The sequence below is a fragment of the Thermobia domestica genome, chromosome 16 (assembly GCF_964235325.1).
Source record: "Thermobia domestica chromosome 16, izTheDome1.hap1.1, whole genome shotgun sequence".
NCBI classification, from domain to species: Eukaryota; Metazoa; Arthropoda; class Insecta; order Zygentoma; family Lepismatidae; genus Thermobia; species Thermobia domestica.
Genome location: NC_137469.1, coordinates 108,794,676 through 108,822,448, shown reverse-complemented (window position 1 = coordinate 108,822,448; position 27,773 = coordinate 108,794,676). Strand labels below are relative to the sequence as shown.

Here is a 27,773-nt window from a genome sequence, read left to right as displayed (position 1 = left end):
TTTCACTGCACCCTCAGAATAAAATCAACCAAACCATAGTAGACCAAACCATGTTTAAATCACCTTTTCTACAAATCTTGTGACTTTAAAACTGTGTGTTAGTAATCGAAAAATGGAAGTCACCGAAAATATTGTTTCCTGTCTTGAATTTTGGGAATAACAGGACAGCCAAATTTCAGTGACAGACTTGTAATGGACTGACAGTTATTGTTGCTAATTAAGGAAGTACTGGAGATCGGTTGTAGTTTACCGTCCTTTTTTTCAATATAAAACCGTGGGATGACGTAGTTTCCACCAAACTCACGTCTTCTGCTAACCATTTTACCACGAGGGACTCGATAAACAAATATCTCACATTCAAACCCAATAAAATGATTTCTTTTGGATATTTTTACAAAGAAAATATTTAATGCGAAAAATTTAATTTTTACAACAGCGTACAAAATAAAATTGTATTGATACAATAGGTTATCTCTTTCTATTTTTCATTTTCTGACGTTTACTCTTCCCAGGCCTCATGTTTCTCGGTTTCAAACCTTTACTACTACGACCACCATCACCCCCTACGTCGGATGCACTCTCTTTCGTATTGGCCTTTGAACATCGCTTCTTTCCTCCGAAACCATATTTTGCATTCTTCTGCTGTTTCTTGAATTTAGATCTGAAATAAATAAATAAATGATTAGGTTAACAAAGAACCAGGGTTGCCAATCTCCGAGTACTAAAAACAAGCAAAGGCAAACTGCCAAATTTACCGCATTTTAGCTTCCACTTCTTTACATAATTTATTATCTCAAATACCACTTACGATGGAAAATTAATTAGAGCATACATGAGCTGTAGACAGAATATATTACGGGTGTACTAAAAGTCCGAGGCCATATAGCTCCGTCTGTAAGTAAAAATAATAGAAAGCTGTTGAAAATATATGACTTTCAATAGAAAAAAGTTTTTTTAAATTAATTAATTTATTTATTTATTTTTGCCAGTTCAGCAGGCTGTTCCTCTCGGCCATCATCATACCAACAATACAGCAATATTGGGAAACTTGATGAGGTGTTTTAAGATTCCTCACATAACAATGTGCACATTCCTGTGTCATTTCTGTGTATGCCTTTACATTTCGTTCGAGCAGTCTCCTGAACTGGAAACGCTACCTTTTCATTTAACATAAGGAGCCTTACCAGTGTAAAATCCAAACGACGGGTGCGACTGGAAAAATTCTAACATTTTAGATTGATAACCACCTATTTTTAGTAACTCTGCTCTTCCCCCCCCCCTTTTTTTTTCTGCGTATCTTTACTTCCAAAGGTGTTGGCCTATAGCCCCGGACTTTTGATATACCCGGTATATGCCACATGACTGCATTTAGTAGCTCTAATGTTTTGATTAAAAAAAGTAGAATGATGAAATCGAAGGAAACGAGAAAATCCACAATTTTGACACTGTGAAATTCACATGTGCTAAAACCAAATCGAGATTCTTCTTATTTGAGATGAGCGCTCTACCACTGAACTATTACTTCTCTTCAAATAAAAGGTTACGAATTTTTCAACAGCAAGCTTCTCCCATTAGACTTAACCGTCATTTGTGTGTATCTGTCTGTCTGTTTCATTCTACCTTTCATAAAGTTTATCCGATTTTAAAGAAACTTGACATGATTCTTTTCCCAACCTTGAGAGCTAAATTTATTGTTTGTGATAAATGGAGGAATTAACCGATATTTATTTCTCCTATCACACCAATCTATCTATAGGTACGTATTCAATGGTACACAAAAGGTTAAAGAAAGAAAGAAAGAAAGAAAAAAAAAAAAAAAAAGCAAAACTGGTTCGTGATTCCGGCTTACTACCAATGCATTGACAACTACGCTACCCAGTCCGCTTCCAGAATAGCCATAATCGTGCTCCAGTCGTGCGTGGTTCTCACGCTTTGTATATTTACGTAAAAATGATTTGATTTTGACAGCACATATTGTATATTTCATTTATTGTACCATGAAAATACCTATTAATTGGGTTAAAATCGGTCAAAAGACAACCGGATAAAAATGGTTCGATATATATATTCCTTATACATATATCTGTGTGTGTGTGTACAGGATGGATCATTTATCTTGTAACTGTACTCTTGCAACTTTTAAACTAATACATTAAAAACGCTTGAATTTTGTACCATGCAAACATTGACAGGAAGACATTGACATATACTCTGTGATATCAATAGTGTTACCAACTCAACATGACGTTACATTTTTTTCAAACAGCACTACGTCAGGTTATTAATATTTCCAATTTAAATATAAAACTGAAACGTACAATACCACAGCTTTTATGCAATGTTGCAAACTAAGGACCCTACAGTATCACAAACATCGAAAAATAACCAAATTTTAGATGATTCTACAATAGTAATAACGAGAGTGATACGGACGAGGTAATGCATATGCAAAGGACCTTGGTGTCGAATACTACGGTAATCATATGACGTATTTCGAACAAACAGAAACAAAGTTACAAGAAATTGAAAATTAGATTATTCTCAAATGACTTTCTTTCGCACGAGTGTTTAGATAAGTATCACATCCTATTATGCAGATTTTCAACAGACAAAGACCATAATGCCATATACAGTAACTTGATATCTTAAACCATTCCTAAGATATGAAAATAACGGGAAAAATTTATTATATTGCTTAAAATGGAGCATTTGGGGTAAATTTTAAACAATTTTTGATTCGCTTTGCTTTTATAACAATACTCTTTGGTAGGTGTAGTTACAACAATTCTCAGACTTACATAATTTTAAGCATTGTCGCAAACTTTACCAGTGTTTACCGTACGTCTGGAACAATTAGATAAATATATATATATATATACTCTGGTTAGAAAAGTATTAATTATTTATGCAGTAGTTTAAGTGTAGAGATGGTTAGAGTAACAATTAGGGGTATCAAATTGCTGGAAATGGCATTATGATCTTCTCATCTATTGAAAGTCATCTATGCAATTGGATGAAGTACGTATTGAGCAGTTTTCAAAAATAAAACCTTTAGAAAAATTCAAATTTTCTTTCAACTCCTTGTAACTCTGTTTCTATTCATTCAAAAATTCGCCATATCATGATCATAGTATTAACCACTACAGTACTTTGGATGTGCATTGCCCTGTCACTTCCGTTATTACTGCCTTAGAGGCCATCAAAATTTGGATGTTTGTGATGCTGTAGGTTCTTAGTTTGCAACACTGAAAAATAAGTGTAATATTGTAAGTCTTCCTTTAATATATAGATTTGAAATGTGCAATAACCTGACGTAGTGCTATTTGAAGAAATAACTATGTTGGGTTTTGCAACACTGTTAACCTGATGGTGGTGTAGAGTATGTCAAACAATGTCCCCTTGCTGATATTTGTTTGGTACAAAATTTCATTTTTTTTTTTTTTTTTTTTTTTTTTTGTTTGGTCTATTAGTATAAAGTTGCAGGAGCAAATCCAGATACATGGTTCACTCTGAGGGTTACTCCATAGGTTTTGCCTCCAACTCTCTAATTTTCTTTTTTTATCGTACGTGAATAATCTTACCCTCAAACGAAAACTTATTGAACAACCCTCGTATATACATACACGGTGAATCACTTATCCTTGTAACTTAGGACGATGGACAGTAAAAAGTGGTTTGTGGTCAAGATTGGGAAGTGATTTGACATATTGGGCAATACTCCACGATTAGCAATATTGCTACCTCAACAGTTATATATATATATTTTCAAATGACAGTCTGTCAGGTTATTACATATTTCAAATTTACCGGCAAACCGAAAACTTACAATACCATTATGAATAGTCAATGTTGCCAATGAAGGGACTCTACAACAGTAATAAAAGAACAGAGATGGACAAAGCGATGCACATTCCAAGGAACTATGTGTCGGATACTATGACCATGATATAATGTATTTCGAATAAATAGAAATGAAGTTACAAGGAACTGAAAATTTGACTTCTCTATAAAGGCTTTATTTGGAAATTGTACTCAAATATGTATAATCTCAAAGGAATTACATAGTTTTCAGTATATTAAACAATCATAATGAGGTTTACAGCAATTTGATAACGTAAATCGTTCCGGGATATGATAAACATTAGTAAAGTTTGCAACACTGCTTGTAATTACAAGTTACTGTATATAAAATTCCACGGTAACCCTCGTCAAAATTGCAAAATTGCGTCATGGTTTTAGCAGAATATACTATACATTTTTCTGAGGCTTTCCGATCGTCTTCACAGTTTCTAGCTGAAATGAGTCACTAATGTGGGAGTACCTTCACCGCGATTTACAAAATGATGTTAGTGAAAATTATGTATATATATATATATATATATATATATATATATATATATATATATATATATATATATATATATATATATATATATATAAAAGCAAAGAATACGTTTTATCCAGGCCCGTATTTAGGTAAGTGCTATTCTGTGCTCGAGCACAGGGCGGCAAAATTTCGAATTTGCTTTTTTAAACATTCACAGCAAAGTAGTATTTAAAACTAGCAACCCGCAGAGTCCGCGTAAGCCGAGAAAGTATGTTAATATGGTTAATTCGCTCTAATTACAGTAGTTACTAATTAGCTACCTTATCTGATTATTTTTGAAAAGTCATCCTCTCCCAACCTTACCCCAAACTTGAACATAATGAAAACTGATATCGTTAAATTCAGCGACCTCGAAAACTATGAATTTAACACTAATATCTGGAGTTTTCGATTACTTTTTAAATCTCGTTCCCTCCCTGGGGAGTGGAGTATGACCTTGAATTGGATAAAAACTATCACTATTCATCTCAGCAACCCCAAAAACTATGAATTTGACTCTATTATTGGTCGTTTTCCATTATTTTTAAAATGCCCCATGCTATTTTTATGAGAACTTTGCACTCTCATATCACAGTTCAGGTGTGACCTAGGAACCTGGAACAGGTATGACCTAGGTGTGACCTGGTAGGCCATTTGGATCATTTCTCTGAGAGCTTTAAAACATATTCATATTTTATGTTTCTACCTATTATGGTTCTCGAGTTGAAAAGCTCTACAGACAGACAGCTCATTGTATTCTTAATAGTCTAGACATCAACTTTACAAAAGTGCTCTCAAGTTTAAGGGCAAATCATGTAACAATTTGGCATCCGATATTTTTTGAATATATACCCATCACTAATCACAAAAATGCCGGATTCCAGAAAAAATACCTCATGGGAGGGGAGGGGGAGAAAGTCGAAATTTTAGCCGTTTCGATTATTCACTATAACTCCGTAACCATTGAAGCTAGAGCATCCAAACTTTTTAAATTTTGTTTGTCTAATTGCCTTCTACAATTTAATTCTAGTGCATTTTTGAGCTAAATATAATGGTTTTCTTGTTACTTTCATTTTTACTCAGTTTTGGTTGCGCGTGACGTCAGTTTTTTTAGCCACAGATTCTTTACAAGATCGAATTCGGAAAAATATTTCCTCTAAAAGTTTTTCGTCAATTTAAGCTCTTTCAAAAAATGTATACTTATATTAGTGTAGGACTAATAGTGCCTGAGTTATAAGCGACTTTATTCTGTAGTGTGCGAAACTGATCACGGCGCGACCCAAGAGTTACCTTTCCACAAACGGTAGATATTAGGTGTGTAGGTTTGAAATGCAAATGTAAGAATCGCGGTTTCTTGTGCACTCCAATGTGTAGTTGTCCGAGCGAGTGTAAAAATTCAATATCAGTTAATGAACAGAGTGATGAAGAAGACTGAATGATGCATTAAGACATCACAAATTTCTTTATCCTTTTAGGATATAAGAGTGGCATAACATTATTCAGAACTAATTCTAAAAATCAAATAATTTGTTCTCTTAAGCATATAGTTTCCTTCTATTACCTTTCTTATTATAGATTTATTGTATTATAGCAACTGTGCACAATCTTAATAACAGGCAAGTGCTTCTTCTGTAAATAAAATAACAGTTTAAACGTTAAAAAAACGCGGATGGAACATTGCTCATGATTCTCCCTTGAAGGCAATTTTGAAATCTGATTCCTGCTCTAATTTGCTCAGTACAATTGTAGTATATAAATCGAAGGACTTTTAACGAAAACAACCCCTGTCGAAACTTTTTTTTTTTCAGAAAAAATAATAGAAAACTGCATGTTTTAGAAGGTATCAGAGACACGTATAAATAAAAAATTTTTGCAGTTTCTCATACTGTGTACTAGAGAAAGCTCTCTTTTCATTCTTCAGAGAAATTTTGTGTTTTGCCAAGGGTTATTTTCCGAAAAGCCCCTCAACTGATATTAAAAATGGATATTTTTAATTACATTATAGACAGACTTAATCATCAGGATTATATACTTGCAGGCAGATAAGATTATAATCATCAGCTGCTAATATCCACCGTTTGTGGGAAGCTAATTCTTGGGCCGCGCCGTGATCAGTAATAAAGTCGCTTATAACTCAGGCACTATTAGTCCTACACTAATATAAGTATACACTTTTTTGAAAGAGCATAAAATGAAAAACTTTTAGAGGAAACATTTTTCCGAATTCGATCCTGTAAAGAATCTGTGACTAAAAACATGTCACGCGCAATCAAAACTGAGTAAAAATGAAAATAATAAGAAAACCATTATATTTAGCTCAAAAATGCACTAGAATTAAATTGTAGAAGGCAATTAGACAAACAAAATGAAAAAAGTTTGGATGCTCTAGCCTCAATGGTTACGGAGTAATAGTGAATAATCGAAACGGATAAAATTTCGGCTTTCTCCCCCTCCCCGCTCCGTGAGGCGTTTTTTCTGGCATCCGGCATTTTTGTGATCAGTGTATATTCAAAAAAATATCGGATGTCAAATTGTTACATGATTTGCCCTTAGAACTCAATTTTTAAGCCCCAATGCCTAGACTATAATATAAATGCTATTAAACCATTACTGACGGTGAATAATGTAGACAATTATTTTTCTTCTCAGTTATCACCAATAATTATTGGTGTCTCACAATAACATTCACGAATGGATGTCAACCAAACACAGCTTGAAAATCAAGCCCCGGTTCGATTCCCGGTGGGGGACAAGTGGTTCGGATCTCAAGTTAAGCTGTAGGTCCAGTCCTTAGTACGTCCATCATCATCTCATGCAAAGTAATGGCAAACTATCATGGGTTCCCCTTACCCAGGGACCTTCGTGTCAAACACGTACCTTCGGGCACATCACATCATAATCATCACTGAGGGAATTAGGCCATTTAAAATTACGCTGTAACTTTTGTAACTCGTAATACCTAAACAGCTACTCAACAAGAGCTGGTATGTTTGCAAAATCGCGGCTTGTTTCCTTGTTTGAGACATAAGTTTGTGTGTGTGTGTGTGTGTGAAGGGGACGGAAGGGTATTTAGAGCACAATATATAAATACGGGCCTGGTTTTATCTGAAATCACTTAATACTATGATTTGGGGTTAAAATTTGTCAGAGGGATGAGAGTGACTTCATTAGGTCTTACGAATTCATTTTAACAATAACTTTCCTCACAAATACATGATTTTCACGAAATATTGTAGACATTTCAGGCTTCCGAATGACAGTTTACGGCTGACATCACTCAAGGAGACACGGGAAGCAAATTCATCCCAACTTTCAGAAATATGATGTCTACTAAATGTTTGTTTTTAAATTCGAAGTTTTTTCCAGGACTACTTATAATACTTTCCAGATTTTTTTTTAAATTTTTTTATTTAATAAAGACAAGCTGTCATTGTTAACAACGTTTACCAAAAGGCCAGTTGAGAAAAATGTGCATACAAGGAAGCACAGCTCTCACCTTTAACTGCAGTGAGATTCATATCTGTAGTAACTTTTACAAAATATGTTTTTACATGAAGAAGTTCTAAAAACTACTAAGCGTATGTTATAATTTATATGAGTGTCGCAGTTTTAGAATTTCAAAATTATGAGGCATTTAGTAATTAGTTAAAGTCTAATATTAGTAGCCTAATCTACAGACAGCAGTATTATTTAGTCGTATTATTTAGTTAAATTAAAACTAGATTTTGAATATTAATTAAATCTAACTTTTTACGTTAAGACTGTAATCCGAGACTACAATGAGGATATCTACATAAGGATTTTCTGATTAACACTCACCTACGATATGCTCAGGAAATCCTAAAAGGAACGTTCTGTTTCTAGTATGATTTCAGTTACCAAACCTGTTGACTTCAACAACTAGACAATAATGAAGAACTAGGAGGAATATAATAATTCTTTAAGGATTCCCAGGGCATGTTATAGGTGGGTGTGTTAATAAAATGTGCCAGATGTTGTCTATCAAAGGAACATTTCTACGTTTTCTTACCTTTTAAGAATCTTCGTGGGTTGTTTCTCGCCTTTCTTCTTTTTTGCTGGCTTATTTTCGAGGAAGTCCAAATCCTTTCTTAATCCCTTCCTGTACTTTTTGACCTCTTCCATTAATTCTCTTTTCTCTTTCTGCTTCTCAAGTTCTCTTGCAATCTGAACCTTCTTGCCAAACTTTTTCAGTTCTCGAAGTTGACGCACTTTTTCTATTTTCTCTGTTACAAGCTGCTTCTGTACTAACGCTTCTCTCACCTAATGATAAAAAGAGTAAATGCTTTCCTTTAATTTCAGACAGAATTATTAGGACACGACACTAGTAAATACATAATAATGTCAGAAAGTGTTCAAGAGTTCTAGTGAAATTTTTAGGGCTTCAACATGTTTTCTTATGTTTCACTCTGTAGTATTAATATAGTACTTTTCAAACCAGTCCTGAGCCATTAATTATGCAAGGAACGAATCAATAGCTTTAAAAGATTAATAAGTAACAACGACATTATGATACAGTCTATAAACGATATGCCACAATACCTTGTACTTCAATTTTATCCATATTTATTTAGTTATACATTAAGGGCAAACAACAACAATAACAATTAATTACCCAGAGCAAATCGCTCATCTAAACTATATTACCAATCCAGAGCACGAAGCTCACTAATTTAAATTCAGGTAACAAAATTTAGTTATATCTTTAAAACTATAATAAATTGTCTATCTTCAAAACTGAGTTAACACAAAAGAATATGATTAATGATAAACTAATTTAACATATGCAAAATACAAAAACACTTTCCGCCAACTACATTTATATAAAAATAAATAATAATAATAATAAAAAAGCGAGCAGCTCAACTGCTTTCTTCATTATTATTAATCTTATTTGAATATATTTACCAATTATCAATTGATGACCGCAAATTCAGTTTCAAAGAATAGGTTAAATGTGTAGTATTCTTTCAAACATCAATAATGTCTCTTTTTAGCTTTCGGGCAAAAGACTGGAATTCAATTCCCGTGGAAATGCATGGAATTGAAATCTCTAGTTAAAGTGTAAAAATTAATCCTTTTTAAATAAAAGATTGTTGATATTGGTGAAGAACCAAATTATGCATTATTATGCTAGAAAGATCTTGTTAAATACTGGTTTCTATAGCTGAGTTCAGCTACGAATCTATAAATAACAACAATGTTTACCTTTTGCATGTGTTCATCTGATTTTGCCATTTCCGCGAAATAATCGTCTGGTCTTCGAGTTGGTATGCCTAAGTCGTGCAATCTGGGCAGTCCTTGTAGTACAGCTGACTGAGCCTGTCGGTAGAACTTCATTTCACGCACGAAATCATTATGGACGGGATCTTCTGCAATGTTGACTTCTTTGTTCTTTGTTTTCAATTGTTTTTCTCTCATTCTCTGGTGTTCATCTACCTGAAAGTAAAGAACATGCAAATTCAGCAATCTCTATACATAAAAGAAGTAATCCTGACTGACTGATCAAAATGTGTAGGCCGAACTGTTAGATAGTCATAGGATTTGTGAAGTAAAGATTTTTGGAAAATCGATGTGGAAGAGGGAAATCGAAGTTGTCATATTTCGGAATGTCTTAGTGTGTGTGACATGAAGGGTGGTATTCAGTCTTTTCATGTAAAGTGATTAAATACGTGTTAAGACACAGTAACTGACTGCTTCAACTTCTAGCAGACAGAAGATCATGTTTTCCGATTTCAGTACGACAGTATTTCCGCTTTACAGGTGATTTTAGATCTTATTCAGAAATAGAGTTACTCGGTGGTTATATGGTTAGCATACGAGTCCTCGGCGTTGGAGCTCCAATTCGGTTCTTGAGGATTCACACATAATTCTGAATACCGCGTTAAGCTGATACATACCTAATGTAGTTTTAGTGCCTCTAATGCACGTTAAACTGAAATAAATAAATAATAAATAAAATTTAAGAGTTATATTTCTGCAAAACACGAATGCTGATATCAATTAATACAAAAATATTAACTTCATATTTTCAGTATGTTGGTCCGTTAGATTGGGGGGGGGGGGAGGGGGAGCGTAACAAGCACGAAGACTATATGATACGTGGGCCTACAGCTTAACATTCGATTAGAGCTAGATAAACTTGAATTCGGGTCTCCCGAGCTGAAAGAGCGTAAGATAACCACATATCCACAAGTGAACTCGATTAATACAAAATATTAGAACAGTCATTAGGCTACTGTGGGGAAAATGAAACAATTTGACATAATAGTAATGGTTATTTTTCATTGCCACCTTACATCGGAGAGGAATTTATATGCCATTTCTATCTATACTTTGAACTAAACATCAAAATTAGGTTAAATCAGGCATAAATAAGATTTTTAAACTTCATTACCATGAGTACATAACTAGTACCGTACGGTACATTTTGATTCCTAAGGTTTCCCGAAGTACCTTTCATGGGAATTTGACGGAAAAGTTGCAATATCGGAAGATGCGCGCAAGATGGCCCTCCTCAGAATTTCTTCGTTGCTATACAGACAAAAAGAACAACTTTATTATTATTATTATTCTTTACTATATCCGGGTTCCTACTGATCTGGAGAAATCTATTTCCCTGACTTTTCTTCACCTTTGGCAGGAAATTCCTTGACTTTCATGACAAGCGTCGGATGACGTTAAGATATAAATAAGGAATAAATAACGGTGAATATTTATATGTGAGAACACTTATTCTATTTGCCTATACGTACAACAATATACAAATAGCAATAAAAACCAAACACGTATTATAATGGTTGGCTAAGCTGAAATTGGTGTACAATTAATGTTAGAAAACATACATTTTATAAAATTTCCCTGATTTCCAGTCTTTTCCCCTGAGTTTCCCTGACCTGCATCATTTTCCCTGACTTCCTTGACCAGTGGGAACTCTGTATATTGACACGAATGATGAAACTTAGGCATTCTACCTCATACCTCAGTCCAGACAAAAATCTTTCAGTTTTATGTCCTACAATTAGGCCGTATAGGCTTAATGAGAATGAATGAAATAGTGGAATGAAGAAAGTGGGAGGAAACAAGAAAACTGCGAGTAAGCCCATGCACACAGGGTTTATTCACCACAAAGCCTCTTGGTTCAAGCTGGGATAAAATCAGGGACCTCACACACATAAGGCGAACGCTGTACCACTGAGCCACTACGGCCCCAATACCAAACAACCACGTGAGTAGCAGCATTCCCCTTCGCCCAAACCTCAAAAATACACGAACACAATTTGCCGGTAAAGTCATGGCAACGTGCTTTGCGATCGAAAGGGGGTATTGTTGATCGACTTCATAGCTTCTGGGACAAGAATAAAAGCTGACAGGTATTATGACATAGTGAAAAAACTCAGACGGGTGATTCAGAACCGAAGAAAAGGAATGTTGAGCAAGGGTGTACGCATTCTAAAGCTAGGGTTAATGTACTTACAACTTATAAAGAAAAAAAGACGAAATCGCTCTAGACATATTACAACCACTCCATCTGCTTAAGATGGCATGCACCTGACAGCTACCGGTTACATTTTTGGGGAAATTCCCATCATTCTTCCATTGAGAAAATAGTTTTAATAAAATATGGATATTACAAAGACGAGAACAATGAACCGGGTCCTCTTTTGATGGCTCTCTGTTATACCGAACACATTGCTTCAACCGTGTATTTTTAAAAACTGCTAAAAACTTGTATACATGTCATTCTCAAAACTCATTATCCTGCTTATACTGCAAACGCTGCGATAATGGCAAAAATTCTTTCAACAAAACAGACTAGGAAGAATAAACGTAAATATATATTTAGAGTTTTAAAGGAGTTTAAAAATATTAAAATAATGAAAATGACATTGTATCATGTACTATATTGTGTACATAGTATGCAAAAGTAGTGTATTATTGTGTTAAAAGTAGTGTGGTTGTGAAGGTGCATACAGTAAAAACTTGAATGTTTTAAAAACTATAAAGAAGAGTGGTTATGTCAAATCAAAACTTCAATGCTTCTACATATAAGGGATTCGTTGCCTGCAAAGATTTCTCAAAATACGTGGAAGTTAATAAATTTTAACAATTAGCTTAGTTATTAAATCTATTTATGTGCTATTGCTATTTTATAGCTGTCCAGACTTATATGTAGTTGGCTGGTTGTCAAATACTGAAGTTGAGTGTCACGAATCTCTTTGATATAAATGTCAATGTGCGGTACTTCTTGAACAATTTATTGCAAATCAATATTTTATTTCATATACGTAGTGCCAAATATATAAGATTACGTAAATATTAAACGTAATCATTTAGAACTACGATTTAAAATACCTATTAACTATTCTGTCTTGGTGTTTCTTGACATTTCTTTCCTGACACTTTCTTCCAAATCTCCATGCGAGTTGTCCAAATCTGATGAGGAATGGTCAGAGAATGTTGGAACAGTACAGTTAATAAGTACTTCAAATATTGGACACAGTAGTAAATAAAAGGAGTACGTTTACAAATTATTACCTTAAAAACTATATGTTTTTAAACCTAAATGGTAATATATAGCGGCTGTGGCAGTAACTTTATTGATCATAATTAGAAAACAAATATCTAATTAAATTATTGATTTTAATTACCTGGAGTGCTAATTCTGGAGCCAGGGGAGCAGGTTTGTTCACCATATCTAGTCTTTCGATCCAGTTCAGGTTCAACTTAAATTTATTTAAAATATTCTTCAATTCTGCCTGTAAAATAACCATACTAATTAGTACATTGTCAACAAAAGACTTAATCTAAACAATGCATCTTTTCAGATTCATTCTTTGTCAACTTAAAAAGAGCTACGTTTCACGATTTCTTTTTAAATCTGACTATTGTACAGTTAGAAGGAGAGTAATATTTTACATGTGTGTAATTTTGTAAATTACTTAATTCCCATGTTAAAAAAAAAGATCAATGAGATCATAAAATCATAAAATTTGTCATAATCTCAGAAGTGATACTGGATACGTACGACATACAAATTCAACATGCCATGCACTAATCAAGTTTTCCCAATCGGTGTCTATTCCTTAATTTTCACGTACTAATGATGACAAGCAGTCATCACAAAGCCTATGAATAAATGAATAAAGCAGGTGTTTAAGTAGAGTTTAAGGTTAGTATTTCATTAATAGATAATATGCCAGCTCTTATTCTTCTAGTGGAAAAACAAATGGTAAAATTTCATTACAATTTTCGGCTTCAATAATTATTCCCATAAAGTAAAAACGAGTTAGTGAGATAGCATTTTTGATTGGAAATCTATACTCGTTCCACAATATGAAAACAAACCCACTTATTTCTCTGAGTTAAATTAAATTGGAGACATGGCTCTTCATCTTTTCAAAATTCTTTTATCTTAATGTACTAGTATCTAAGTAAACTCAATCATAATCAAACTAGTCACAACAGTTAATACACATAACCAAAACAAAGACGTGCTTGCAGCATTCACATTAAAAACATGCACGGATACTAAATATATGAACTGCTGAAAATTAACAAAAAACTTACTACATTGTTTTTGAACTCTTTCTTCTGAGGCTTCTCTGTAACAAAATTCAAACCAGGTTTCAACAATCCCTGTTGTAAAGCTTCTTGCAGCTGTAAAAAAAGATCATGAACGTTTTAATATCAAAAACCACTAAACTTATAAGTCAGTATTTTACTATACTGCATAATGTACCTACATCTTATCGGCAACACATTATTACCTGACCAGGATAGCAGTGCGGTTTTGGGTGGATGGCGCTGCTGTTGTGTTTACATCAGTTTTTTGGCAAGCGCGGTGGAACAGGGGAGCAGTGAGTTTCACTCTGCAGTGTATCCAACGGTTTTTAAAAGTTGCAGTTTGGATGTTATGCATAACCTAATCTCTTTCCGCTTAATAAAGAACGCCATAAGTTATGTGGTTGTAGTGAACCATTCCTGCAGTAATGCAGATGTATTGTGAATAGTGATATATGAATGGAAATTATCAATTTAAGAAAATCATAGCACAATTGTCAATTCAGTGAGCTTCTACCGTGCATTAAGCAGATTGTATAAAAATTGATTACGTTTTATTCGATGTGATTATAAAACAAGAAGCAGCCTGTAAAACGCTGCTGCCTAGTTTGTTCGGAAGTTAGTGTGGAGGGTGTATTTTTGTGTAGTTGTTTTTTTGCTTGTTACTTAAGATGTTCTGCAAATAACCAATAACTTTTGAAACTGTTTGTCTTAACTTGAGCCAAGGGCGGATACAGGCTGAATGTTTGAAGGGGTGGTCGTTCGAAGTCAAATCAAGGTAAAAGTGAATTGAAAAAAAAAAAAAAAAAAAAAAAGTAAAACAACTTTAGAAAAGGAGAAGTAGCTATTGTATGCAATTTCTAGAACAGAAATGGCCACCTGCAATTTCGAAGATGGACAATTTTTTTTTTTTTTTTTAATAGCAAGAACGCGAATGTAAGTAATTTTTTGTAATTTATTGCTTTATTTGACTTCTGCAACGTAAAAAAAAGTAAGGCCTACCTATTTTAGGTTTTACTTTATATTTATAATACAAAGGTGAAAATACTTAGGTTTTATTTTTAAAATAAAAAATATCCTATTCTGAGGGGGAATCGCCCCAATCGCCCTGCCCCCTGGATCTGCCCCTGACTTGAGCATATGTGTGAAGCGGTTTATTACGAACAGGACAAAAAGAACTGTGATAGATTGTTTACAAGTAATCCGGTTAGAAACACTGCTGCTTGCATTTTAGTTCCAAAACCGGCCACCGCACTCGTTCGCTGGTCAGGTAATACCAGAGAGTGACACTAGAAAACAAAGATTTTACAATAAACTTAGAAGTACAGACCTAGTTTTAATTTAATGTATACACGAGTATATTGAATTTCGTACAAGTAGGTAATAATTAAGAACAATTACATTCATAGAGTTGCCATATTTCTCCTCTGTAAATACATAACAAGCGTTCTCAAATGAAGGAAAAACTAAAAGTAGATTTCTAACAATACATGCAATACACAAATTATTATTATTATTAAAAATATAAATGTATTATAGATTGGTATTATGCACGAAATTATAGCTTGCACGAAATTTTGCCTCATATCACGGTGGTGTGAGAGTGAGACGAGTAATGCACATCGCACTGGCAGAAATACATGCACATGCTGCAGCAGAAATATTGCGGGAAACAGACGAAACATCCTCCACCAATCAGCAAATAGTCGTGTGCGCAACATTGAATTACGCGGTTTGTTTTGGAAGGCTGCAAAGGATTGTAAAAAATGCTTTAGTATGAAACATGGCAAGTGTTCATATCATTACCAAAACCCACTTCTTTTCACTACACTCGCTTACGTGCAAATCTACCATCGTTGACACGCCCGCTCCCTTCAAACGTACTCCCTCGCTGGCTCACAAGTTTCACCCTACCCTGACTCGGATAGAAGCATTCGTGCTATATATATATATATATATATATAGGGTGTTTCAAAACAACACCGACAACGTATGGGAGGTGATTCCTGACACCAAGATAAAACGAAAATTATACACCAACCTAGGTGTAAGGACGCTTCCTTTGGGAGTTATAAGCTGCCAAAAACAAAGAAATTAAGTTTTAAAAGTCCAAAACTATGGCTCATTCCACGTCAAATCACTCAGGCCATGTCACCCACCTATTCAGATTTTAATGAAACTTCGTGTACTTGTTAACACTACTATGGTATGAAGGCCTGTAAAATTTTTCTTCCGAAATCCTAATAGCTTGTGAGAAATACGAGACCAAAGTTTCAGAATTTCGGCCCGGTCGTTCTCGAGGCCATCTAATATTTCGTAGAGCTTAATACAAAAATTCATATCTCAGTATCTAAGGAATGTATCACTTGGAAATTTCTACCCGAAGTTTATATAAGACTAGAGCTAATTAGGAAAAAAAAAAAAAAAAAAAAAATGCTGTACATTAAGGATGAAAAATGCACCCTTGCACTTCAAAATAGTTAATTTGTGTAAATTTCTAATTTTACATAATGCGCATTATCGCTTTGAGGCGGACCAATTACCTTGCCGCTTTTTTTTTTTTTTTTTAATTAAGCCTTAAGGTATGTTCTAAGAGACTGTAAAATAAAATTAGTGGTTTTTTTGAATGCTTCGGTTAGTAATTTTCGTTTAACCCTTCAAGGCCAACGCGCCAGCTTTTTGTGTCATCTGTAAAGTGTTATTGCCATTGTTGCATGCAAGGTATTGGCACATCATTGCTCGATTCACTCACACAGGTCTCAAGTAATCACTAACTATACGTGTAGTTTGTGTTGAAATGTGTGGGGGTTCAGAGAAGCCGGATAACCACGCTAGAAGCATTCATTCTCGAAATTTTATAGTTCTTTTTCTGTTTGCCGAACTATTAATATAATCAAAGTGATTTTAATGTTAAAATTGAATTAATTTTCCAAATCTACAGTCCATTATCTTTCAAATAAAGTAGAAATGAAGGTTATATAACAGTCAAGGGGAAGCCAGTGCCAGGGAAGTCCTGCCAACCAAACTTAAGTACAAGCTTCTAGTCATAATGCAAAGTTTTGTATGATTTGAAGAGTATACATTTATTTAATATATTTGTTGATATATGTATTTATAGTGTCAAAGATCTTACGTTCGTAGTTGTTAAATATACAGAGTGTCTCAAAAGTCCCCTGACATAGGGTAACTGTTATTCTCATAGTTACAACAAAATGTGAGAGGAAAAACAGTTTCCAAATATGATGTTTTCAATCTAAAGTGAAGGATTTTTTTTTAAATCGGACTAGCCGTTTGGGCTGTGCACTCTTTATGCGCCCAACGTTAAACGAAAATGCAACGTTGAAATTAATAGAGGGGCTGGGGGAGGTGGATCAATTTTGTAAAAGTATGGTGAATAAGGGTCATGTTTTAAATGGGGGCTGGCCATCGACACGTTAGCGTAAAAAATAGTAACTTCATTCACTTATGTTGTGGGTCGAGGTAAATGGCAATGTTGCATTTTCATTTAACATTGGGTACATAGGGTGTACAGGGCAAACGGCTAGTTCGATTTAAAAAAATTCCTTCACTTTAGATTGAAAACATCATATTTGGAGACGATTTTCCCTCTTACATTTTGTTGTAACTCTGATAATAACCGAGTTACCCTATGTCAGGGGACTTTTGCGACATCCTGTACACAAAGACAAATGTTCGTTTCATGAGCACCCGAAAGAATATTTTCTCCATCTGAAGTTCCAAACTCCCTGTTATTTTTAGAGTTATTGTGTAGCTTTCAGTATTTGAGACGAAGTGAGATTGACCGAATTTGCAACTGTGGGAGGGGAGTAAATTTCATTTCCTCAAACACGATGCATAATAAACTATCAAATCTAATGCAGGACTAGTTACGGATTGAAAATCGTTTAGTTAACGCGAACATGAAAGTTGCGTCTTGAACTACCAAGCTGACGTGAAAAATCTTGTCTGAGCAATGCGAGTAGGAACATGTCTAATCTTGCCTGATTCTTCATTGTGGCCGCACAGTAACTTGTTCATTTCGGTTTCAGCTGTGTTTCCGTGCAGATGTTTATGTTGTGCTGAGTGCTTAAGACTGAATACTATTGCTGCAAGATAGTGTTGTTCATCCTGTCAAGTGATAATTTGGCCTACAACGATGTCGCGAAGTGAATTAGAACAGTGCAGTGTAGGAAAGGAAACTAAAAGTGAATGCCACAAAAACAGCTATACACGGGTGATCAAACTGCATTGTATTATCAGTGCATCCGAGAAAGAATTGTTATCCCAAAGGAGTGGAATCAGTTCTGATTTGTTAACTAGTGTTTGTGAACATCATAAAACATATTACTTGAAGAATATGAACATTATCAGACAAGTTGTTTTGATCCATTTAATTGAAAAAAAAAAAAAAAAAAAATCACTAAGGCTTTGCGAAAAGTGTTGATTTTGCTAATGAAATTAATAAAAACACTGACTCTGTAAAGGCTATTCCTAGACAAAAGATATGTGGTAATTGCAGAAACAAACTTGGGATTTCCTTTGAATGCAAAGACGTGTGCGAATTTAGTGAACACGATGTATCGGTTTTAGAAGAATCTGTCGCTAAAAACGAAACTGTAGAGCATCTTAATGTTTCACATACAGCATTAGGGGAGTCACCTCTAAAATTCCATGCCATTACATTACACAGCAAGCCTGCATATGCTAAAAGAAAGCTTGACAGCAAGTTCTGCTCTGAAAAGTAAAATAAGCAAAGTTGTGGGAAAAGAGCTTGTCTTTAAACAAGATTCTTGTAAAATTTCAAAAGATGTGAAACAAAAGGCTCTGATATGGATAAACTTCTTGATTTAATAAAGGCCAAACTCCAAGGTAAAATCACTAGAAGAGAAAAAGTATAACTGTTAACTATAATGCCCTCATCTTGGAGCAGGAAACAGATTGTCGATGAATTTAATGTGAGTGAATATGCCGTCCGGCAAGAAAGGAAAGTTCTGAAGAATATAGGAATTTTAGCTATTCCTGAATTGAGAAAGGGAAAACAGCTGAGTGAAGATACAATTCAAATAGTAAAGAATTTCTACGTTGATGAATATTCCAGAATTCTACCTGGAAAAACGGTAAATATTTCAAAAAATGTACACATGGAGAAGCGATTATTACTTGGGAATTTAAAAGAATTATACTCCTCATTTAGACATCAACATCCCAACCTTAAAATTGGATTTTCTAAATTTTGCACGCTACGTTCTAAGTGGTGTGTATTAGCAGGTTCTGCTGAGACACATTCCGTGTGCGTGTGTACAATTCATCAAAACGATATTCTCCTACTGCATGCATGTCATATAGAAGAGACATATCAAGACTTGATCTGTCATCTGGTACGTTCTGTGCACAGTCGGGATTGCATGCTGAGGCATTGTTCCGAGTGTCCCTCTAGTGAAAATTTGAGGCAGCTTCTGATTGCAAAATTCGAGGATTTTGATCCTAGGGAGGAAGTAACATATTACCAGTGGGTATCAACGGACAGAACAGAATTGGTGAAAAGTACTGTCACATTGGACGAGTATGTGACAATTTTGTTACGAAAGCTTGTGCCACACTCATTTATTTCCAAAGCACAGTCACATTTCTTAAAGGACAGAAAGAAAAATCTACAGCCAGAGACAGCCGTCGTTCTGATGGACTTCAGTGAAAATTATTCCTACATAATTCAAGATGAAGTTCAAGGGTATCATTGGTCTACTGATTCCTGTACCCTACATCCAGCAGTACTATATACACGTCTTCCTGGATCTGCAGACCTGACCGTTTCTAGTTTGTGTGTGATATCAGATGACTTGGAACACGATGTCGCACTTGTTTATGAGACTCAGAAGCAAATAACTTCTTTTCTGAAAGAGCAATTTCCATATGTCAAAAATGTAAATTACTTTAGTGATGGATGCGCTTCGCAGTACAAGAATTGCAAAACTTCATGAACTTGTGTTACCATTATGAGGATTTCTCCGTAAGTACATCATGGTCATTTTTTGCTACAAGCCATGGTAAATCCCCATGTGATGGTATTGGTGGGACAATTAAACGTCTGCTTACTAAAGAAAGCCTTCAAAGATGTTCTGATTTTTTAAATACGCCTTCTGTAGATCTCGCATTGAACATATAAATTTCAGCTTGCTGAAAAAGAAGCTCTCATAGATTTAAAAAAAAAAAAAAAAAACTACAAAATTGTTTTTTCTGGTGCAAAAACAATTCCTGGAACACGATCATATCATCAGTTCTCTCCTCTAAGCCAAACCTCGATTGGGACAAAGCGAATCAGTGCTGATCTAGATTTCAGTTCCATTTTTCATTTTACTGAAGAGAAGACATCTTCTCGAATGAACATCGCGGACATCATCACTAATTCGTATCTTACATCTGTTTACAGTAACCATTGGTTTTTTGGGTTAGCGTTAGGTAAAGATGAAGAGGAAAATTATGTTGAAGTCAAGTTTATGTACCCTTTTGGACCGGCTCCATCCTTTTACTGGCCTTCTGCAGGAAAAGACGACGTGTGCCATGTTCCGATATCCAATATTATTTGTTCTGTGTGCGCCCCCTTTACTAAAGGTACTGGAAGAGTATATTATTTCTCAGATAAGGAGGTTCAGTTTGTGGAGGAACAAAACAGGCTGCGTTTTGCTTAAACGAAGTAGCAAGTTCCTTCAGTCTCAAATAGTGAAATCCAATCACTATGATTGGCATATGCTAAGGTAAGAAATTGATTATGCATATTTCTTTGGTTACAAATTTTCAATTTAATGTAGTGGAAAAGTTCAATAATTATTTTTATTTCGTTTTGAAGACTAAAATATAACTGTCGTAAATGTTGATAAAAAGAAGTACGAAATTGAGTTTTGTTCTGTACTTTGTATTGGTCCTGTTGTTGTTGTTTGTCCGAGGGTTAAATTACGTTTACGAAAGCACGTCTTCCCAATCCAAAAATTATCCGGTACTGCCCCTTCCCCCCTCGGACTGTCATATAGCCTTCATTTCTACGTTATTTGAAAGATAATGGACTGTAGATTTGGAAAATTAATATAATTTTAACATTAAATTCACTTTGATTATATTAATAAATTCACTTTGATTATATTAATAGTTTGACAAACCAGGGTGGCAAAAAACATGGTTTTATTGAAAAAAACAAAAAACCAGTTTCTTTTTGTTTAAATAATTTATTCTATGTATTTATATTAGATACCGACAGAAATTACTTTGTTTCGCCTTGACGTTATTATGCAACAACAAGGTTATGCTGGAAGGGGTCACATAAGCTTAAAGCGGAATCCAAACCGCTTCTCGGCTTCATCCAAGAAAAATTGTCCATTTCGACATGAAACCAGGACTAATTGGTCACAAATACGATTGCCGACTCACTCACGAAGGACTACTCATAAAAATACGTTGTACTGATCTTAACATAGACCTAGTTGTTAATATAATTGTCAAGAGTCATTTCAGAAGGACAAAAAGATTAACAGTTACACAAGTAAAAACATTACACAATTATATATAAATCGGGAAACTCCCGCCTTAGCCATTGGGAAAATCCTGTTATTACTTTAAATGTATTTGTATATAAAATTTTAAGGTCAACGTATCATAATCACTACGCTAAAACAGATATTAAATTACAAATTTGGCATGTACATATCATTCAATAAAATTAAAGTCAAATCCAAGCTGATGTTGGAAGCTGCGTAGGCAATTGATAAATTTTGCCAATTTCTATCAATATATTTAAGCAACCTTGGCTTCTTTATAAAACAACAGGCATTCATTCAAGTAGAAATATATAATTTGGTTTCGTTTCGTATGTATAGGTTTAACATTCTTATGAAATACCAAGGTTATCACGGAGAAGACTTTCGCTCAAAGGGACACCTCAAATCGCTACTTGGTTTACACTTGGAAGATGGGTTGTGGTTCGACCGAGAATTGAAAACGGGACCCCTTAATTAAAAGGTGAAAAGTACATAAACGTAATGCAGATGGTTTCATATGTGGAGACATCACCATGAAGTTCACACAATTTAAAGAATTTTTTGTTCTTTTTTTGTTTGGTTTAAAAAATGGTTTAAACCACCTTGGTTTAAACCAGCCAACCCTGTGGCACACATTTTTTTCTATAAAATTTCGAAAGTGAATGTTTCTAGCCTGGTTATCCGGCTTCTCTGAACCCCCACACACTTCAACACAAACAACACGCATACTTATTAATTACTCGAGACCTGTGTGAGTGAATCGAGCAATGATGTGCCAATACCTTGCATGCAACAATGGCAATAACACTTTACAGATGACACGAAAAGCTGGCGCGTTGGCCTTGAAGGGTTAAACGAGAATTACTAACCGAAGCATTCAAAAAAACTACTAATTTTATTTTACAGTCTCTTAGAACATGCCTTAAGGCTTAATTTAAAAAAAAAAAAAAAAAAAAAAAAAGCGGCAAGGTAATTATATAAACTTCGGGTAGAAATTTCCAAGTGATACATTGCTTAGATACTGAGATATGAATTTTTGTATTAAGCTCTACGAAATATTAGGTGGCCTCGAGAACGACCGGGATGCCTGAAATTCTGAAACTATGGTTTCGTATTTCTTACAGACTATTAGGATTTCGGAAGAAAAATTTTACAGGCCTTCATACCATAGTAGTGTTAACAAGTACACGAAGTTCCATTAAAATCTGAATCGGTGGGTGACATTTTGGATTTTATCTGGGTGATTTGACGTGGAATAAGCCGTATGGGAACTACCGTACTCGGATCAAAACTTCACTTAAGAACTAATATGTGCGCTATCCAATAATATAGGGTTCAGAATCCTAAGGTACTAACGCAACAATTTTTATAGATACAGTTAGGCATGTAATTTGGAGTACTCACCAACTACCTCTACAAAAAATGTTGCGAAAGTACCGCAGGATTCTGAAACATGGATACTTTGATAGGGCACATACTAGTTCCCAAATAAAGTCTTGACCCGACTACGGTATGTACCACAGTATTGGAGCTATGGATATTTAAACTTCATTTTTTCATGTTTTCGGCAGCCGATAACTCCGAAAGGAACCATTTATGCACTCAGGTTGGTCTATACTTTTCGTCTTATCTTAGTGTCAGGAATAACCGCCTAACCGTTGTCGGTGTTGATATGAAACATCCTATATATTAATATATATATATATTATATATAAAGTAACATTACTGACATTAGCTTCAAGTGTTATTACAGTTTATATTATTTAAAGGGGTTAACTTCTGTATCGGCGGACCAGTTAAAAAGAATCTAACAGATGAATTGGAGAATATATTTTGGCTTTGGGGTAGAGTAAGTGAAAGTCAGGTGAGAGGAATAGTTGAAGTTAAGAAAATACTCGATGTAAGTGGCACTATATATAGAGGCGGAAGGAACTATTTGGTGCAAAGGTAAATTTATGATTTATGGGAAAGGCAGTGTGGAAATGGTGTGCAAGTAACAGGACTGTTACATAACGCGTTTGAGTTTTATCGAGTTATACACAAATAAGGTGTCAATCGTTCAAACTGTGTGAAAGCCATGGTCTACTAAACAGGAGTAAGTGTGGAAATGAACTGAAACTACAGAAAAGAAGAATATCCAAACAAACCTAATTTAGTACATTTTGGTACTTTTATGGATAGCATTTAGTAGCCCCCTAAAACTGTACGACACAGAAGAAACGCATTTTTTGACATATAAAGGGCTTTTCTTCTACTATCCTCGTTTATGCGCATACCCACCGCCACTGACGCGCTTGTCCCTTATGTACGCACACCCTCGATGCCAATCGGGCCCTCTGCTGCGCTCCTGCCCTGACTCGGTTAAATAGCATTCGTGCCTTTTAGCGGCTACGTAACACAAGTTGATTCATGTACTATGCACTAGTTTTTATACCATACGTTCACACTGTATTTCGAACAATAATCACTACCAAATGTGCCAGGGTCATAACTTAATATTTTGGGGTAGAAACTAAACATTCTCACTTTTCTTCGATTTTCGTCTGGCGCGGCGATACACCAGTAATACCATTTATGTACGAAAAGTGATAAATAATTTTATAAAGTGGAACGCCATATTTTAAATAAATAAGCTAGTTAATGAATATAAATCAGAATTTTGTACATACGTAAAATGTTTGTACAAACCTGTACGAGGGCGTGTTTATACATGCATTGGTGATAATACAGTAAATAATCAATGGTGAAGTTCACACACATAAGTATAAGGATCCACAGATTAATAAAACTTACAAAAGAAATTTCGAATAATATTTTGGTAGAGTAGTGTATCAGTAATGAAAAACTGGTGTGCACTTATCTCTGAGATGTGTATTTACGTGGGAATATAGAAATTAAAGCCGAACCTAAAATGCACGTCATCTTCCATAAGTATCTACAAAACTTTGGCAAGTCTGTAATTTCCCCATTTTATGTCGAGAACAGAACCCAACCAATTCCTGCGTGGCTTCTAACCCATTTCTATTTCTACTACTACTCGTACTTCTACTCTCACTCTTACTACTACTACTATTACTACACTTACTCCTACTACTACTACCACTACTAATTATACTATGGATCCGTATAGTAAAACTACACGTTGCTTGCTGTTTTGCAGAAGACCTGTTAAAATGAACCTGCAGATAGGATTGTCAACTCTGGAAAATAAAACACCGGCAAACCCTCAAAATCTGCTACGATATAATTAGGTCTAAGTGTGAAATATCTGTGTTTGGATCCATTGAAAAGAAAATGTATTATCGTGAACAAAAGTGGATTAGCATCTGTATTCTGCATATCCTTAGTACATTCACTAATAAACTTAATAGATACGTTATTCTATAAATGAGAAACTGAAATCGGCACTGATTATTTTCTTGCATTTACCAGTAACTACCATTTCTTTAAAATTATCGAAATAGATGAAGAAAAGTATATTAATTCTTACGTAACAATTTGGGATTTGGAAAATGAAATTTGCTCTTTAAACTTGTACTTCAACTACAGGAAATTGCCGTAAGAAGTCCTTTTTCACTCTCAATAAATGTGTAAAATGCCTTACAAGTTAATTTCAAATTTTCCCTGATACAGCCCTGTCCTCTATTTAAAATGTTCTAAACAGATGATGGTGAAAGGTGATAGCACAGAGAGAATATTCTTATTTTCTCTGTGGTGATAGTTTGGACTTACACAACCAAAGTAACTTCTTAAATCTATACTTCGAACTAGATGAAATTGCTTCAAACTAGATACAAATTTGAAGAAAGAAAAAAAAAAAAACTTTTGAAGGGACTAGTAACAAGTTTGTCCGGTCACCCGCTTTGGCTTAAGTTTAGAGTTGTCCCTCCAGTCTGAAGGTGTCCTTGGACTTTGCAATATACAAAAAACAATGCTTAAAGTATTAAAAATTGCTACATTTCACGTAACTTCAGTACTCCGTGGGCTTCAAAAAAATTTAAAAGCTTTTCTCAGGTTAAGTTTAGAATTACCCCTCCGCTTTTTATAAAAATCAGGAAAACTTAAAGGAGAAATAAGATAAGAAATGGTAATTTGAAGTTTTTATTTTATGTTTATATTCCGGCCAGGCCGGTCAAAAACCGGCCAGTTGGCAACCCTACTTCCAGCGGAGAATGCAAGAGCACACCTCGAAAAAGATTGCTGAAGGTACAGAGAATGAAATCAGAAAGAAAGAAGGGTAATAATATACAACAGTACCTCATGATCTGTGCGCGTGGATACTTCCTACTGTTGCACTACGTATAAAAATGATTTTATTACATTTAGAAGTAGTAAGAAGCATCCACGTGCACGTGACATGCGATATGTTTCAAATCCCCCACATATACTCATACACTACGTACAAGGGCACATTATTATTCTTCGCATACCATAAAACACAACGCAACGCAACGCAAACCGACGTACATTTTATTTTATATTACTCAGTAATTAAATGAAAGTCGCCTTGTTACCTCATTTTCAAGTTCCTAGATCCTCAATGAATAATCCTTAAAAGACTGCACTTCGTGAGTCCTCGCTAAATGATGAGGCACTGTCGTATACTATATCCGAAAGAAGTTTTCTTACGAATTCCTGTGTGGATCCGTATGGTAAAACTGCAAGCTATTCAAGCTTGTCTAAATTATGCCGCACTAGCCTACACGCTAACCTAAGTTTTAACATGCTGAACCTACTGTGATCTATGGTTTATACGATAAACCGTACATTGTTAACAAGTCATTGTGTTCAACAACTCAGTCTGTATTAAATCAGTGAATCTCATATACATATTCTAAAAATTCAAATATCCTTACTATTGTATTTACCTCACTATCGGAATCTGGGTCGAAATCAGTTCCTGCATGGTCGCTATCTTCATGAGATTCAACTTTCACGTGTGATTTCTTCCCTGCTATTTTCATGTTTCTTTAGCATAAATTATATTTCTGTTTATCACCAGCCAATACAGCACACACACACACACCCTATACACTTTACACGTGCTTTGGCCTTCTAGTAGCAGACCACTGAATAGATCACAGAATATTTTGCAACTAAACGGGAATCTCCGTACTTTAGGACGCGAACTACAATGGCATCATTCCGTTTCCGCTTGTATCAACGCAACACATCACTTATACCGATAGCGGGTTGTGATTCGTTTTGCGTTGCTTTGACAGAAATCTAACGAAAGAAGGATATGAGCAGGGGAGAATCTAGAAGGTAAAAACTGGACAACCAGATCTCAGACTATGCTAGATATATCATGAGTTTCCTAAAATAATAGCTTAATTTTTGTCTGTCACTCAAAAAATTGGGGTCCTAGGTTCCCGGTCCCGGGCTTGATCCGCCACTGGTACTGAATCCAGTTTCCAATATTTGCGGGTAAAGAAGAATAATAAAAAGAATTTGCAAATACAGTACATTTAAATAAATTATATTGAATCAAAGGATAGAAGCTAAGGATAGAAGTCAGTGGAGAGCTTTTGTGAACGCGGCACTGAACCTCCGGGTTCCATAGGCCATAGAGTTAGTTAGTTAGTTAGTTATATTGAATCAAATTCAAAGAATTAATGTAGGAACCGAGTATATGAATCAAGTGTGTATAATTAGCTGGTATGTACCTAAGGGAATGACGTACCAAGGATACGTGATAATGACATTACCAAGGGCGCCCATGTTGTGGTTTCCAAGCGGGGAAAGTATAATCAAGGTTTCAAATTTTGCTAAAACTAATATGAATATTCTATAGGGCTTTTGATATTCCCAAGTACGATTTCCTCTTGGGGGGTGAGCGCCCCACCTTTCCTCCCTGATGGGTGCCCTTGGACATTACACTAATAATAATGACATTACAATGACAATAGTGACATTATATTAATAGCAAGAAGTGGCACAGTGTAGCCGTCGTAACAGTGTCAGCTTTAGCGGGTACTCCGGTTACGCAGAGGCCTACCCAATATTTTTTAAGTATATAAACGGTTATATACGATAAAGAGTAAAGATATTTTCCATTATTTATATTAATGGTAGATAATTATTTAACAAATAGCATCAACCATTACTGTAAAAGTAATTTCCTACAATCAGTAATCAATCAAATATGTATATGTATCTATAATCGAGGGAGTGAGCCTACCCAAAATTAAAATCCTAAAACCGCCCTTGCGTCGTAATAGCTTCTCACTTGTGAACGTGAGATACTGGTCTCCTACATTGTAAGAAAGTCCTCCAAACTGGAATTCATTACCCAACAC

The 27,773-nt window shown here is 34.9% G+C and overlaps 1 protein-coding gene across 1 annotated transcript; it reads right to left on the bottom strand.

Moving 5' to 3' along the window:
- Positions 1–375: 375 nt before the first annotated feature.
- On the bottom strand, positions 376–26,567 carry LOC145673326 (putative rRNA-processing protein EBP2 homolog). The gene is made up of 6 exons (XM_081742925.1): positions 26,343–26,567; positions 13,955–14,044; positions 13,036–13,143; positions 9,593–9,823; positions 8,397–8,647; positions 376–661 (listed from the first exon to the last, which is right to left on the bottom strand). Exons 1-6 carry the CDS (start codon positions 26,436–26,438, stop codon positions 469–471), a joined length of 969 nt encoding a protein of 322 aa, XP_081599051.1. The 5' UTR covers positions 26,439–26,567; the 3' UTR covers positions 376–468.
- Positions 26,568–27,773: the final 1,206 nt, after the last annotated feature.